General features: G+C 45.1%; 1 protein-coding gene across 1 annotated transcript; it reads left to right on the top strand.

The window, feature by feature from the left end:
- The first annotated feature begins 8485 nt into the window (after positions 1-8485).
- WFDC5 (WAP four-disulfide core domain 5) lies at positions 8486-14017 on the top strand. Its single transcript, XM_010384251.2, has 4 exons — positions 8486-8661; positions 12710-12850; positions 12944-13084; positions 13472-14017. The coding sequence occupies exons 1-4, from the start codon at positions 8577-8579 to the stop codon at positions 13474-13476; spliced, it is 372 nt and encodes a 123-aa protein (XP_010382553.2). The 5' UTR covers positions 8486-8576; the 3' UTR covers positions 13477-14017.
- Positions 14018-15701: the final 1684 nt, after the last annotated feature.

Here is a 15701-nt window from a genome sequence, read left to right as displayed (position 1 = left end):
TGCCGGGTCCTTTCCACCTCTGGGGGTCACTCTCACCCAGTACCTGCCCCTGATGGTCCTGAGACTTGGAATATGGAAGAAGCAATACTGAACCCCAGCAAAGAAAATCCGAATTTGAAGTCCTTTTCCCTAAACAGAGGGAAGAGTCACAAAAAGTCCAGACCCCAGGGAGATGAGATGAGATGAGAAACTGGCCCCCACTAGATGCTGAATCTGCTGGTGCCTTGATCTTGGACTTCCCAGCCTCCAGAACTGTAAGAAATAAATATTTGCTGTTTACAATCCACCGAGTCTATGGTAATTTGTTATAGCAGCCCAAACCAGTTAAGACAACCTAATAGTTTAAAAAATCCAATTCAACATTATCAAAGTGAATAAAATATAAAATGCCTACAAATAAACATATCTAGAGATGGACAGAAATTTTCTAAAAAAAAAAAAAAACCCTAAAACTTTAATAAATGACATTTTAAAAGATCTGGATAAATAGACTAAACTTTTCTACTGTACGTATAAATAAATAAATAGATAAACAAACAAATAAATGTTTTTAAAAAGATATGCTCTTCCCCAAGCAGGAAGCCTCCACAAAATGTTCATCTCGGTCAGCATAATTTATGCCTGAAATATAATTAAAATTAAAACCCATTGGGTTTCACAAATCCTAATGAAATAATTGATTCAGGCAATGATCATCCATGGCTTCTGAATATTTACAGGGTGCCATTTCATCACCCCGTGGTATATATACAGTTCGTAAGAGGGGCACAAGTTTACAACATGAGGATTCCAGTACACGCCTAAAACACATTAATCTGTCTCCACAATGCTAAAAATGGGTAAGCCAGACCTCTGTTCCTCCTGAGCTGATGCAACACAAAACACACAGCATCATTCAAGAAGGGCTCCTGCCAAGACAGTTGAGCATGAACCTCACCAAGCCTGTACAGCTAGCGTTCGTCCATGGGAAACAAGAAGGACGAAGAAGATGGAAGACATCACGGGGAAGCAGCATGGGACATTCTAAAGAACAATTTGTTTTGTTCAACAAGTCAATAGCATGAAGAAGAAGGAGGAGGGAGGAAAGGAGGATAAAAAAGAGTTGAAGGGATTGCTCTAGATTAAAAGAAACTTCAGATACATTATAGCCAATGCAATGTGTGCACCAACAACCATACAGTCATTTTTGAGACAATAAGAAAAACAGGATGCAAATAGAATATGAGATGATGTTAAGAAACTGCAGTTAATTTTCTTAGCTGTGACAGTAGTATTGTGATTGTGTGAGAAAGTGTCCTTAGTTTTTAGAGATGCATGCTGAAGTATTTAAAGGTAAAACATAAGATGGGTTGGATTTACTTTAAAATACTTCAGCCAAAAAAAGGGTGGGGATATGCATGAAGGAATTGTTGTAAAATGGTTTATTGTTGAATCTGGTTGATAGGTATGTAGGCTCCATAAAAGTATTTGCTGTTCTTTTGTGCATTTTTGAAAACATTTTATGATAAAAACAATGAGTTTATTTTTGCAGCTTAACAAAATGATCATTAGGTTCACACGGAACAATAAAATACTTGTAACCTAGAAAATTGAAAATGTAGACTAATGAAGGGTAATGGATACCACCGGTCACTAAAACATATTAGGGAGCTACAACAATTACAACCACAATACAAGCATACCTTGTTTTATTGTGCTTTGCAGTCATTGCATTTTTTACAAGTTGAAGGTGTGTGGCAACCCTGCACCAAGCAAGTACATCAGCCCATGTTTCCAAGAACACGTGCTCACTATGTGTCTTTGTGTCACATTTTGGTAATATTCACAATATTTCAATTTTTTTCATTATTATTACATCTGTTATGTTGGTCTGTGATCAGTGATCTTTGATGATACTATTTTAATTGTCTCAGGGTGCCATAAACTGTGCCCATATAAGACAGTGAATTTGATCGATAAATGTGGTATATATTCTGATTTCTCCCCCAACCGGTCATTCCCTGTTTCTCTCCCTTGGAACACAACAATGCTGAAATGAGGCCAATTAATCATCTTACAGTGGCTTTTAAGTGTTCAAGTGAAAGGAAGAGTCACGTCTCTCACTTTAAATTTAAAAAAAGCTAGAAATGATTAACCTTAGTGAGGAAGACATGTTGAAAACCAAGATAGGTCCAAAGCTAGGCCTCTTTTACCAGTTAGTCAACTTGCGAATGCAAAGGAAAAGTTATTGAAGGCAATTGAAATAGCGACTCCAGCGAACACAAAAATGGTGAGTGAAACAGACTTACTGCTAATATGGAGAAAATTTTAGTGGTTTGAATAAAAAAACCAAAACAGCCACAGCATCCCCTTAGCCAAAGCCTAATCCAGAGCAAGGCCCTAACTTTTTTCAATTCTATGAAAGCTGAGAGGTGAGGAAGCTGCATAAGAGAAGTTTGAAGTTAGCAGAGGTCGGTTCACAAGATTTAAGGAAAGAAGCCATCTCCATAACACAAAAGTGTAAAGTAAAGCAAGTGCTGATGGAGAAGCTGCAGGAAGTTCTCCAGAAGATCCACACAAGATAATTGATGAAGGTGGGTACGCTACACAACGGATTTTCAATGTAGATGAAACAGTCTTTCATTGGAAGAAGAGGTCATTTAGGACTTTCTTAGCTAGAGAGAAGTCAATGCCTGGCTTCAAAGTTTCAAAGGACAGGCTGACTGTCTTATTAGGGACTAGTGTAGTTGGTGACTTTAAGTTAAAGCCGATACTTATTTACTATTCCAAAAATCCTAGAGAGTTTAGGACTTATGCTAAATCTATTCTGCCCATGCTCTAAAAATGGAACAACACAGCCTGGATGACAGCACATCCGTTTATGGCATAGTTTACCGAATATTTTAAGTCCACTGTTAAGACCTACTGCTCACAAAAAAAAAAAAAAAAAAAAAAAAAAAAAAAAAAAAAAAAAAGATTTCTACTTTCCTTTTGAAATATTTCTACTTATTGACAATGCATTTGATTGACCAAGAGCTCTGATAGAGATGTACAAGAAGATTAATATTTTCATGCCTGCTAACACAACATCTATTCTGCAGATCAAGGAGTAATTTTAACTTTCAAGTTTTATTATTTAAGAAATTCATCTTGTAAGGCCATAGCTGCCACAGTCTAACTGCCATTAAGAACATTCATGATTCATGGGAGTGGGTCAAAATATCAACATGAATAGGAGTTTGAAAGAAGTTGATTTCAATCTTCACGAATGACTTTGAGGGTTTCAAGACTTCAGTTGAGGAAGTCGTCGCTGCAGATGTGGTGGAAATAGCAAGAGAACTAGAATTAGAAATGGAGACTGAAGATGTGACTGAATTGCTACAATCTTACGACAAAACTTGAATGAATGAGGAGTTGCCTCTTATGGATGGGCAAAGAAAGTGGTTTTGAGACATAGAATCTACTCCTAGTAAAGATGCTGTGAACACTGCTGAAATGACAAAACCAAGAACTTAAAATATTACGTAAACTTAGTTGATAATGCAATAGGTTTGAGAGAATTGGTTCCAACTGTTTGTTGTTGTTGTTGTTGTCAGAGACAGGGTCTTGCTCTGTTGCCCAGCCTGAAGTGCAGTGGCATGATCATAACTTACTGTAACCTTGAACTCCTGAGCTCGAGCAATCCTCTTACCTCAGCTTTCTGAGGGGGTAGGACTACAGGCATGCACCACCATCCAGCTAATTTTTAAATTTTTGTAAAGGTAGAGCCTCACTATGTTGCCCAGGCTGGTCTCAAACTCTTGGGCTCAGTGATACTCTTGCCTTGGCTTTCCAAAGCTCTGGGATTATAAGCATGAGCCACTGCACCATGCCATGACTCTGATTTTGAAAGAAGATGTACAGTGTATAAAATGTTATCAAACAGCATTGCATGCTACAGAGAAACCTTTCACAATATACCTCTGTATCATACCTGTACATGTACCCTCTAATTCTAAAATGAAAGTTGAAAAAAAGGAAGAGTTAATGGATGCAGCAAACTTCATAGTTGTCTTATTTTTAAAAATTGCCACAGTCAACCTATCCTTCAGCAACCACTACCCTGATCATTCAGCAGCCTCAACATCAAGGTAAGACCCTCCATCAGCAGAAAGATTATGACTCACTGAAGGCTTACATGATTATTAGCATAGTTTAGCAATAAAGTATTTTTAAATTAAGGTATATACTTATTTTAGACAAATGCTGTTGTGCACTTAATAGACTACATTACAGTGCAAACATAACTTTTAAATACACTGGAAAACCAAAATATCCACGTGGCTCACTTTAATCCCAGCATTTTGGGAGGCCAAGGTGGGAGAATCACTTGAGTCCAGGAGTTAGAGACCAGCCTGGGCAACATAGGGAGACCCTTGCCTCTACAAAAAAATAAAAACTAGCCAAATATTATTGCAATATTCTCTTTATTTCAGAGGTCAGGAACCCACAATACATGCTCGCCTGTGCTGGCACAAGAATAAACAGTCATAAGAAAAGAATGGGCCAGGCACGGTGGCTCACGCCTGTAATCCCAGCACTTTGGAAGTCTGAGGCGGGCAGATCACAAGGTCAGGAGATTGAGAGCAGCTTGACCAACACAGTGAAACCCTGTCTCTACTAAAAATACAAAAATTAGCCAGATGTGGTGGCATGTACCTGTAGTCCCAGCTACTCAGGAGGCTGAGGCAGGAGAATTGCTTGAATCCGAGAGGTGGAGGTTGCAGTGAGCCGAGATCACGCCACTGCACTCCAGCCTGAGCAACAGAGCAAGACTCCATCTCAAAAAAAAGAAAAAAAATGAAAACCCATAAGCAGCCCCTGTTACACACAAGACTTAAGTTATTGAAAAGTTTTAATTCTTAATGGCAAAAGTTTAAATTATCCACTAAATGATCATAGGACAATTGCTTAATTACTTACAAAAAAAGATATTTCCTATTTCATGCTCTATACTAAGATAAACTTCAGCTAGATTGAAGAATTAGCATGTATTTCAAAAATCACAAAATAATAACAAGTAAATATAGTGAATATTTATCTGATATCAGAGTCCAAAAGCCTTTTTAGCATAAAAATAAAAGGAGAAAATATGAATGAAAAGTTTGATTACCCAAAAATTTAATCCTTTGGTACTAAGCAAAAACGAGGAAACAAATATTTGCAATATAGCATTAAAGTATTTATCAAACTTATCTCATTCAGTTCTCAGAACCATCCTATAAAATATATATGATTATCTCTATCTCTACTGGTATACAAGAATAAACAGAGGTTTTATAAAATTAATGTCACACAGATAGAGCCTATGGCACTAAGATTGAAAACTAGGTCTGCCTAACTCCAATATACATCTGTTCACTACTTCACCATACTGCCCCTTGTATATGACAGGTTAATAGATTCTTAATATATAAACAGCTCTTAAAATGCAAAAATAAAAATGAGCAATAAAATGAACAAAATACAAAACAGGCAATTCACAGAAAAAGGATACAGTCAGTATGCGAATATGAAGAAATGCTCACCATCACGGGTATTAAGAGGGAGGCAAATGAAAATGAAATATTGTTTTCCATTAGCAAATATTTTATTTACTAATTTTTAAAATATCCTATAGGTAGTAAGTATATCCACTAAGGATCTTTGGCTGTGAGCAATAGCATCTGAGCTTTGGACTGTTCTGTTTAGAGCACTGGCTTCTCTGTTCAAGACCCTAATGAAGGAGTGGGCAAGTTAGGGGCGGGAGAAGAGTGCAGTGGGTGTAACCTGGATAGAGTGCCCTCAGCTTTGATAGGAGACATACCTGCTGATCGGCAACCAACCAGAATTACAGGAGTCAGGGAGCAATGGTTCCACCAAAGGAAGAGATGCTGGGCAGACAAAACAATAGACGTCTATTGCAGGGCAGTTGGAGGCTCTTGTATACTCACTCACTTCCTTTCTGAAATTTAATTTGACCAGATATATCCAAAGCCTGGAAACATGACCATGCCTTTTGACCTAGCATTTCTAACTTTGACAAATTTACTTTAAGAAAACAGTCAGAGATGTGACTCCAAAACGTACACAAAAAGATTGTCATCACAGCTTTATTTACGAAAGTGGGAAATTGGAAACCTCATAATAGGATACTGATTATGTATACTTTGGCATATCTTTTTTCCCTAAAAACTTTACTGAAGTGATGTTTTGACATATAGATCTAACAAAATAGCATGTAGCCATCAGAAAACATGATGTTTACAGAACATTTCACAGCACAGGAAAATGTCTACAAAATAATTTTAATTTAAAAAGCATTGGCCGGGCATGGTGGCTCATGCCTGTAATCCCAACACTTTGGGAGGCCGAGGCGAGTGGATCACCTGAGTTCAGGAGTTCAAGACCAGCCTGACCAACACGGTGAAACCCCGTCTCTACTAAAAATACAAAAAATTAGCCAGGTGTGGTGGCGGGTGCCTGTGGTCCCAGCTACTCAGGAGGCTGAGGCAGAGAATTGCTAGAACTTGGGAGGCGGAGGTTGCAATGAGCAGAGATCACTCCATTGCACTCCAACCTGGACAACAGAGCAAAACTCCGTCTCAAAAAAAAAAAAAAAAAGATAAAAAGAAAAAAGAGCATTTCATGGCTGGGCACAGTGGCTCACCCCTATAATCCCAGCTCTTTGTGAGGCTAAGGTGGTAGAATCACTTCAGTCCAAGAGTTAGAGACCAGCGTGGACAGCATAGGAAGACACCCCCATCTCTACAAAAAATAAAAACTGGCTGAATATGGGGGTGCACGCCTATAGTCCCAGGTACTCAGGATGCTGAGGCAGGAGGACTACTTGAGTCCAGGAGGTCAAGGGTTCAGTGAGCCATGATGGCACTGTGCACTCCAGCCTGGACAACAGAGCAGGATCCTGTCAGAGAGAGAGGGGGAGAGAGGGAGAGAGAGAGAGAGAGAGAGAGAAAAGAAGAAGAAGAAGGAGGAGGAGCAGGAGGAGTAGGAGGAGGAGGAGGAGGAAAGGAAGGAAGGAAGGAAGGAAGGAAGGAAGGAAGGAAGGAAGGAAGGAAGGAAGGAAGGAAGGAAGGAAGGAAGGAAGGGAGAGAGAGGAGAGAGAAGGGGGAAGGAGGGAAGGAGGGAGAGAGAGGAAAGAAAGAGAGAGAGAGAGAGAGAGAAAGAAAGAAAGAAAGAAAGAAAGAAAGAAAGAAAGAAAGAAAGAAAGAAAGAAAGAAAGAAAGAAAGAAAGAAAGAAAGAAAGAGAAAGAAAGAGAAAGAGAGAGAGAGAGGAAGGAAGGACTCATGTATTTTTCCTCCAAGATAAAGCTTCCAAGGAGGAGCTAGCATTCCAAAAGTAACACCAGATCATAGAAGACAGAGGCTCTCCTATCTTGCTAGCTTAGAAGACAGCATGAGAGATTCATATTAAACCCAAGGAAGAACTTCCTGCTGCGAGGACTGTCCTGGATTGGAATGGGTAAGTGAGACAAGCCCTGTAATATCACCCTCCTTTCTCAGGATCAGATGACGTATTGACTTGCTTTTAAAACCCGGGAACTGAATGAGGATGATAGGGAGGCCACAGTGGGAAGTCCCAGCTTAGTCAGGACTTAGCTGTGTGTCCTTGGGCAAGTCCCCTCTCATCTCTATCTCACAATTTCCTAGTCTTTCAAATGGAAAGACTGAGAAAATGTACTTCAGTGGAGTTTCTGTTTAGGATGTCCCTTATGATGCCAAGTCTCAGCTCCCTCTCTTCCACCAAATGCAGGAGCCAACATCAGAGATGTTGGAGAAATCTAAGGAGGGGGTCCCTGGATGAGATGACATTTTTTTGCTCAGGATCCCTTAGGGCCAGAGAAGAGTTTCCAGTGGCCATGCATCTGCTGTGACCAGCAAACTTAGCCAAGCCAAAAGCCATGCTCCCCCACCCTCAACAGCCAAGCCAGTCCCAGGAAGAGGGCAGTTCTACCAGAAGCCACTGGTGATCTCACCAAAGGCGGGGTGGTCTTTCTCCCATCCACAGGACCCAAGAGGAGAAGACAGGGCTGGCCTCACTCATTATGCCAACCTGGGCCAGCCTTCTTTGGCAGCAAACTCTGGCCTAACCCTAATGCCTTCTCCCTTCCTAGGCACCCAGAACTCTGCAAACCCTCACTCCTTTGCTATTCAAAGCTGACCTCTATCCACTGCCTAGACATTGCTGGGGTTTCAACATCTTTGAGAGCCAGGAAAGCAAGTATCTGACTCACCAACCTTCACCCTGTAAACAGATGAAAAAACTGAGGCTCAGAGAGAGACAAGACTTGCCCAAGATCGCAGCCCAAGTCACCGATACAGGCAAGACTGGATCTGAGTCCCCCACATGCAGGATGTGCTGTCACCCTATCTTCAGCTATTGTGACAGCATCCCTTGCACTGAGGCCTTGGGACCTCAGGGGGTGGGGCCAAGATGAAGCAAGCATGGTGTCACTCCACACCCCCTCTCTTTCCTCTCCTGACTAAGTTTCTCTGGCTTCCCTGAGGCTGCAGGTGTTAATCTGGGGGGCCCTGGGCCCTGAACCGGCAGCAGAAATATGAGGATCGAGAGCCTCCTCCTCCTGGGGGCCCTCCTGGCTGTGGGGAGTCAGCTGCCTGCTGTCTTTGGCAGGAAGAAGGGAGGTGAGTGTGGGAAATCCCTCTGCTCTGGGGACCAGATTGTCCCTACTTCTCTAGGGAGAGTAAGGGTTTGGGAGAAGGCAGGTAATTCCATGTGTGGGGTGTGTGTGCGTGTGTGTGCGTGCGTGTGTGTATGTGTGGATGCCTGATTCACCTGCCTGTGCTAGTATCTGTGCGTGTCTTTTCTGCCAGTTTCTCGGTGCTTGTCTGTGCCTGTCTATATGTCAGGGGTGGCGGGGCGGGGAATGCATGTGCCTGTCTCTGTGTAGACGTGTGTCTTTGTGCCCGCCTGTCTGTGCAAAGCTCTGTCTGCACACGTACACTTAGGAATGGCTGCATGCACACGTCTGAACTTGGTGCCTGTCCATGTGTATCCGTGTGTGTCTCTGTGCCTCCAGGTATGGGGAGGGACCCTGTCTGTACCTGCTGGTCTGTGGTGTGACTAGGTCGGTGGGTCCACCGTCCCATCTGTGGAAAGGACTTGGGAATTGAGGAGAGGGTGTGGTTTCTGGGATCTGGGCTTTGTGGGGAGGAAGCTCTGTCTCTAGCTCTCATCGCCCCCAACCTGCTGTCCCCATTCCCACCCCTGACAAGGCTGGGGCTGGCCTGCTGACAGGTGAGGGAGGGCCGCTGAGTGACTAGACAGGTGACTCCTGCTCTGGGTGAGGCCTCCACCTCCATCCTCTTCTGGGGTTGGAACACTCTAACCTACATTCACCTGTGCAACCCTGGCCCTGCCTTTAAGAAAGGGGACAGTAATGGGGACAGGCTGAGGAAGGAAGCACACTGGTGGGCTCCAAGGCTGGCCCCTGTGTTGGCTGTGATTCATGCACCATCACCACATAACTCCTCAATGTGATGCTGTGAGGACAGGACTATTTTTATCCCCATTTTGCAGATGAGGAAAACTGAGGCATGGTAGGAAAGCCCTTAACAAGATCAAAGACTGACTCTGAGTTAGTGCCAAATGTGGCATTTGAATGCAGGTATTTGAAATCAGAGAGATTCACCTTACCAACTGTTACAGCAAAACCCCAGGACTGTACAGAAGAATGCACCCCCAACCTAGGAAGGAGCCGAGAGACCAAAGAATTACTTGGACAAGGCCAGATTGGCAAGTGTGTGAGTTTATTAGGACCTCCATACAGGGCACTCCCGGAAGGCAGCAGGACAGGTCTGGAGACTTACTCCATGTAAAATGAGGTCCCATGCCTCTCTCTCAGGAGTAAGCGGTGTCTCGAGGAATAAGGGCCTGGCACACAGTAAGCACAGCATAAGTGGGTAATTTGGGGGAGTCCTTGTGTTCCCAGGGAGCACACCCCAGTATTCAACCTGGCTGCTCAGAGACAAAGAGCTGGCACAGCAGAAACCGAGCCTGCGCAGGGCCACTCTGCATGGGCAGGTGTGACACGCTTGTCTCTCCCCCAGTTCACCACACCTTGTCCCCCACTGGTTTCTCTCCCATGAGACATCTGCCTGGCTGCTGGTAGAATTTCAGACAATGGAGGAAGGTGACGAGGCCAAGGGAAGGGAAGTCTCAGTTTGTTGCCTGTGGAAGCCCAGCCACCTCTGTTTATAAGAGCTTCCCATTCCGCCCCTTCTCACTCAAACGTCTGGGTGTCTCTGATACAAAGAGCCTGGCATAGTCCCTGATAAACAGCAAGTGCCTAATTAAATGCTGTCAGCGGTTATGTGGTATTGGGAAAATATACGTGTCTGTGTAGCCCTGTGCATATGATTCTGTGTATATGACTGTGTATGCGTATATATGTCTCTCTGTTCACACACATATGCTATATATTTATATACACAAGTGTGTGTGTCTGAGTGTCTGTGTATGTATCTATGTGGGTAGGCGTGTGTATATGACAGTATGCTTGTGTATTTACGGTGATTATGTTCCAGCTCATATGTATATATGTGACTGCCTGTTTTTATATGTGTTTATAAATATATTGCATATGTATAACTATCTGATGGATGTCCGTATGTATATATGTGTGTATTAAGTTGAACCATGTAAAATTGCTACTTTTGTAGATAAAACAGTTGACTATCTGCAATTTCCTATTGTTAAGCCCGTAGCTAATTGTGTGTCTAGATCTAAATGTGCTTGTGTATTTGACAGTGTGTGTATCGTCTGTGTGTACAAGTGTATATATTTCACCATGTTTGGATACAATTCTTTTGCTCTCTAAGTCTACACACCCATGGTGAATGCATCCGGATGACCATCTGTGTGTGTGACTGTCTCGATGTACACATCTGTGAGTGAAGAACCTCGTTTGGAGGGACTGTTAGGAAAGGCAGGCAAACAAAGTGAGTGTGACCACCTAGAGCCTCTCACACCAGCTCTGCACACGCCAGGCTTTTATCTCCACCTCCACATTGCAGCTATCACAGTTCTTCCACCGGAAATGCCAGCTGTCATGCCCTCTCCCTATCTGCCATTCCCCAAGGTTCAGCTCCAGGCCCCCGGTACAGAAACTCTCCCTGCCTGGCCCACCTGGCTCCACTGGCTTTGAGTGCAGGCAGCTCCGTCTGGCCCACTCTTTGAGGCCTGAGCACATTTGGCTTGGACTGGTGAATTCAGGGCTAAACCTTGGACCTCAGACTATTTCCCAGGAACCCTCACATCACTCCCACCACCCCAAACCCACACTTTTCCCCCCTCCCCAGGCCAAGCCTTTCTTTCTCCAGCAGGGGGCAGCAATTCAATTTAAACCAACCCGCTCTGACAACTGAGGTTGACTTAGAGCAGGTAGGATGTGAGCAAGGTGCCTACTTACGTGTGCAGCCAGCACCCAGGCAGGGGGCTGAGGGGGAGTGGCGGACACGGAGATAAAGTCACCGCACCAGATCCAGCTGCCCCTCGGAGCTCTTGAACATTTTCTCTGATGCTGGATTTAACTGAAGGTCTGGGTTAAAGGCTCCATGCCTACAGCTCAGGGTGGATGGAGACTCATAGAGGTCAGAGGGAGCCAGGCCCTGGGAGGCCTAACCCCAGCCCATGTGGGTCTGGGCAAGTCACTGCCCCTTTCAGGCCTTGATTTCCTCCTCTACATGGAGGAAGATACTGATTTCCAGCTTTATGCATGAAATCTGAACATGGCCCAAAATCCCAGCAAGAAGAGTGGTTAGGTAAGCTCTGGGACAGAACACTCTACAGCCATTCAGAAGAATACCTGAGAGACAGAGTTAATGCCTGATCCTCGAAACCATGCCATTTGCAACAGTGGTGAACGCAATAGTGCAGACGTGGCCAGCTGTGGCTGTGACAGTGCACCAGGCTGGCCGCTGCTGACACATGTGCGATGCTGTGCCTCACTTCAAAACCCTTTCTTTCCAAGTCACTGAGCCCCTACTGTTGTGCACCAAGTACTGTGATATGGACCAATGGTGAGCAAAGCTAGCAGGGTGTCTACTGTCCATAACCTCCAGCCAAGTGAGAGACACAGACAAATAGATGCAGCGTCACAAACTCTGGAGGAAAGAATTGAGTGTGTGTGTGTGTGTGTGTGTGTGTGTGTGTGTTGGGGGTGGGGGCTAACCTAGTTAATGTAGGGTCAGAGAAGTAGAGTCTTCTGAGGATGTGATGTTTTTGCTGAGTCCTAATGAGCTCACCAGGCGAATGGAGTACAGGAGAAGTGCACCAGGCAAAGGATGCAGCCAGAGCCAGAACCCTGCGAAGAGAGCTGGCTTGGAGCAGATCTGGAGCCACTGAGTGGAAAGGCAGTAGAGGATGAGGCTAGAGAGATGGGCAGGGCCCAGACCAGGCATGGCCTTATTGGCCACAGTGGAGATGCTGGGCTTCATTTCCCCTATCATTTGTGCCATCTGAGTCTCAAACTAGCCCAGATTCCCATTTCACAGCCAGAAAACTGAGGCTTGGAGTCATTAGAAACAAACAACAACAACAACCACAAAAAACTAACCAGAAGACAGGCAAGAAGCAAGGGATGGAGAATTCAGATCTTGTCATTCCCAGGTCAGCGCTTATTACATAACCGTGAGCTTCCTCCAGCTGCAATATTGAGAGATTCTCTTACAGAGAAATGGGGAGGCTGCCCAGCAGATGATGGGCCGTGCCTCCTATCGGTGCCTGACCAGTGCGTGGAAGACAGCCAGTGTCCCTTGACCAGGAAGTGCTGCTACAGAGCTTGCTTCCGCCAGTGCGTCCCCAGGGTCTCTGGTAAATGCCCCTCTCCACCTTGCTGACCACCCAAGCCCCAAGCTCCAGGGCCGGTGGGCACAGGCAGAGCTCACCCAGTTCCCTGTGTTGCAGTGAAGCCGGGCAGCTGCCCACAGGACCAACTGCGCTGCCTCAGCCCCATGAACCACCTGTGTCACAAGGACTCAGACTGCTCGGGCAAAAAACGATGCTGCCACAGCGCCTGTGGCCGGGATTGCCGAGATCCTGCCAGAGGTGTGGCTCCTGGGTGCCCGGGGCAGGTGCCTTCCCTCTCCGAGCCCCAGCTCTAATACTTTCTTCACTGCTGCAAGCTTAACAGGATGCCTCCCCAGAAGTCAGGGCCTCCCGTGGCTAGGATTGGGGAATTGGATAGGGGCTGGGGGAGTCCTGCTAGGATAACAGAGGACCTGGAAGTCCTTGGTTCTCTTCTTGAGCTTACTGTGGCACCTGGACAACAGCCCTAAACTGCTCCAGGCTTCAGTTTGCCCTTTCGAAGGGGGCGGAGGAGTCCAGCCTTGGTGGCAACCAGAGCTGAGCTGGTGGGGCATGGATGGGAGACCAAGGCCAGAAACCAGAGCCCTATTATGGGAAGGAATGAAACCTTTCTTTCTCCCTCCTCAGGCTAATTCTGATTTAGGATCCGTGGCTCTGCACCTAAGCTGGGGACCAACGGAAAGAGTTCACGATGGGAGGCCTGGGGCCCTGCCCACTGGACAGCACTATCTCTACTAGCGGTGGTTCCAGCCTTCTGATAAACACTGGCCTGCTGTCACTTCCCTGCAACGCATCCGCCCCTGGATTCTCCCCCTGGGAGTCAAAGTCCATAGCCTGACCTCGGAGGAAGGCCTCTGTATCACCCCAGCACCCTGCACCACTGCCATATGAGCTTCCCACCCTTTCCAACACATTCACACCAATCCGTACATGCTGCTTCCTCCACCAAGAATGCCCAATTCAGGCAGACCCTGACCTCTCCCTCAGGCAACCCAACCACCCAGAATGAATATTCTAGCAGAGTTTTCCAAATATCAGTCATTCACCTCTTTCATGATTTTCACCATAACTACAAAATAGCACCACAATGGCCTGCATGCTGCCTGTGCCACCATTTACTTAACGTTTTCTTTAAATGACTCACTTTTGTGTATAAATAAATTCATTTCAAAAGAAAATGGATATCACTACCATAAATGAGATCAATTGCCACAAATGGAATTACGAAAACAAATACAATGGAAACAGCTCAATTCCATTAAAGTAAATCATGTCAGATTAAATGATATTAAATAGTGTTATTAAACTCTAGCTAGCAACAGCCACCTGCCAAGACTGAGCCTGAAGCCTGTACTCGGTCTATGTTTTTTTGTTTTTTGAGACAGAGTCTCGTTCTCTTGCCCAGGCTGGAGTGCAATGGCACGATCTTGGTTCACTGCAACCTCCGTCTCCCTGGTTCAAGCAATTCTCCTGAGTAGTTGAGACTACAGGTGCCCGCCACCATGCCTGGCTAATTTTTGTATTTTTAGTAGAGACAGGTTTTTGCCGTGTTGGCCAGGCTGGTCTCAAGCTCCTGGCCTCAAGTGATCCGCCTGCCTCAGCCTCCCATAATGCCGGGATTACATATGTGAGCCACCGCACATGGCCAGTCTATGTTTTAATCAATGAAGATTTAAAGGGTTAAAGATGCAAACCTCTAAGCTGAGACTTTCTCCCTGGGGCAATCAGAAGGCTTGAGAAGGGAATGGCTTTCTCACTTCAGGAGTTCATGTTATGTGCCACTGCATCCAGGTACATACTAAGATCACTTCAAATTGCCCCAAATTTGGGGAAATTTTGCTCAAGTAGTCAGGATGTCATTATTATGGTGCCTCTCTCCACCTCACTCACTTCAATTTCTCCTGGGTCCAGTATGCATTCAGGGTTTAATGAGTGTTTCTTGCAGGGAGAAGGGGTCAATGAGGGGATGACAGCCATCGCGAGGGACATGCCTGGACCCAGATGGCTGTATTCCTGACTCTCCTCCCACTTTCCTCTCAGGAAGGAGGTGGCAAATTCCCTGCTGTATCTGCTGGGCCTCATGTATCCAGCACAAGACTGAGGGACTGGGCGGTCCACGGTGGAGGTCAACTTGGGAATCTTCGGTCTTCTTTCCCTGTTCTCTTGGCCTTGCAGTGTGATGACAGGTGCATCCTTCTGCACTCTGGGCTTCTGTTTGCCCTATTGGGAGATGGAAGGAATTCTACTTCCTCACCCTCCTTGTCCTTCCCATGGGATTCAAATGCTTGAACCATTGACTGAAAAGTGCCAGATGCTAACTACATGGATATAGAATGAGGTCTTGGAGAGGGGAAGGAGAACTGTCTGGGAGTCACTGACTCCGAACAACCTTAGATATTTCTCTTCCTCTTTCTGGGCCTCAGTTTCTCCATCTACATATAGCTTCATATAGTTAACACAGATAATATGGTAGATTGGATTATTTGCCTACAATTTTCCCTTTCCCCTCCCCACCCCATGCTTACAGTGGCTTCCCTTGGAGAGTGTACATCCTGCCCCAGTGATTTGGGCTTGGCGACGAGACCTGTTTTAGCTAATGGGATGTGGGTGGCAGTGACAGTGTAGCCTGTTTAAAGAAAAACACCACCATTCTTCTTCTTTTTTTTTTTTTTTTTATTGAGATGGAATTTCACTCTTATTGCCCAGGCTGGAGTGCAGCGACATGATCTTGGCTCACTGCAACCTCCACCTCCTGAGTTCAAGTGATCCTCCTGCCTCAGCCTCCCAAGTAGCTGGGATTACAGGCACCTGCTACCACACCAGGCTAATTTTTACATTTTTAGTAGAGATGGAGTTT

The sequence above is a fragment of the Rhinopithecus roxellana genome, chromosome 13, assembly GCF_007565055.1.
Source record: "Rhinopithecus roxellana isolate Shanxi Qingling chromosome 13, ASM756505v1, whole genome shotgun sequence".
Classification (NCBI taxonomy): domain Eukaryota; kingdom Metazoa; phylum Chordata; class Mammalia; order Primates; family Cercopithecidae; genus Rhinopithecus; species Rhinopithecus roxellana.
This window is presented reverse-complemented; position numbering and strand designations above follow the sequence as displayed.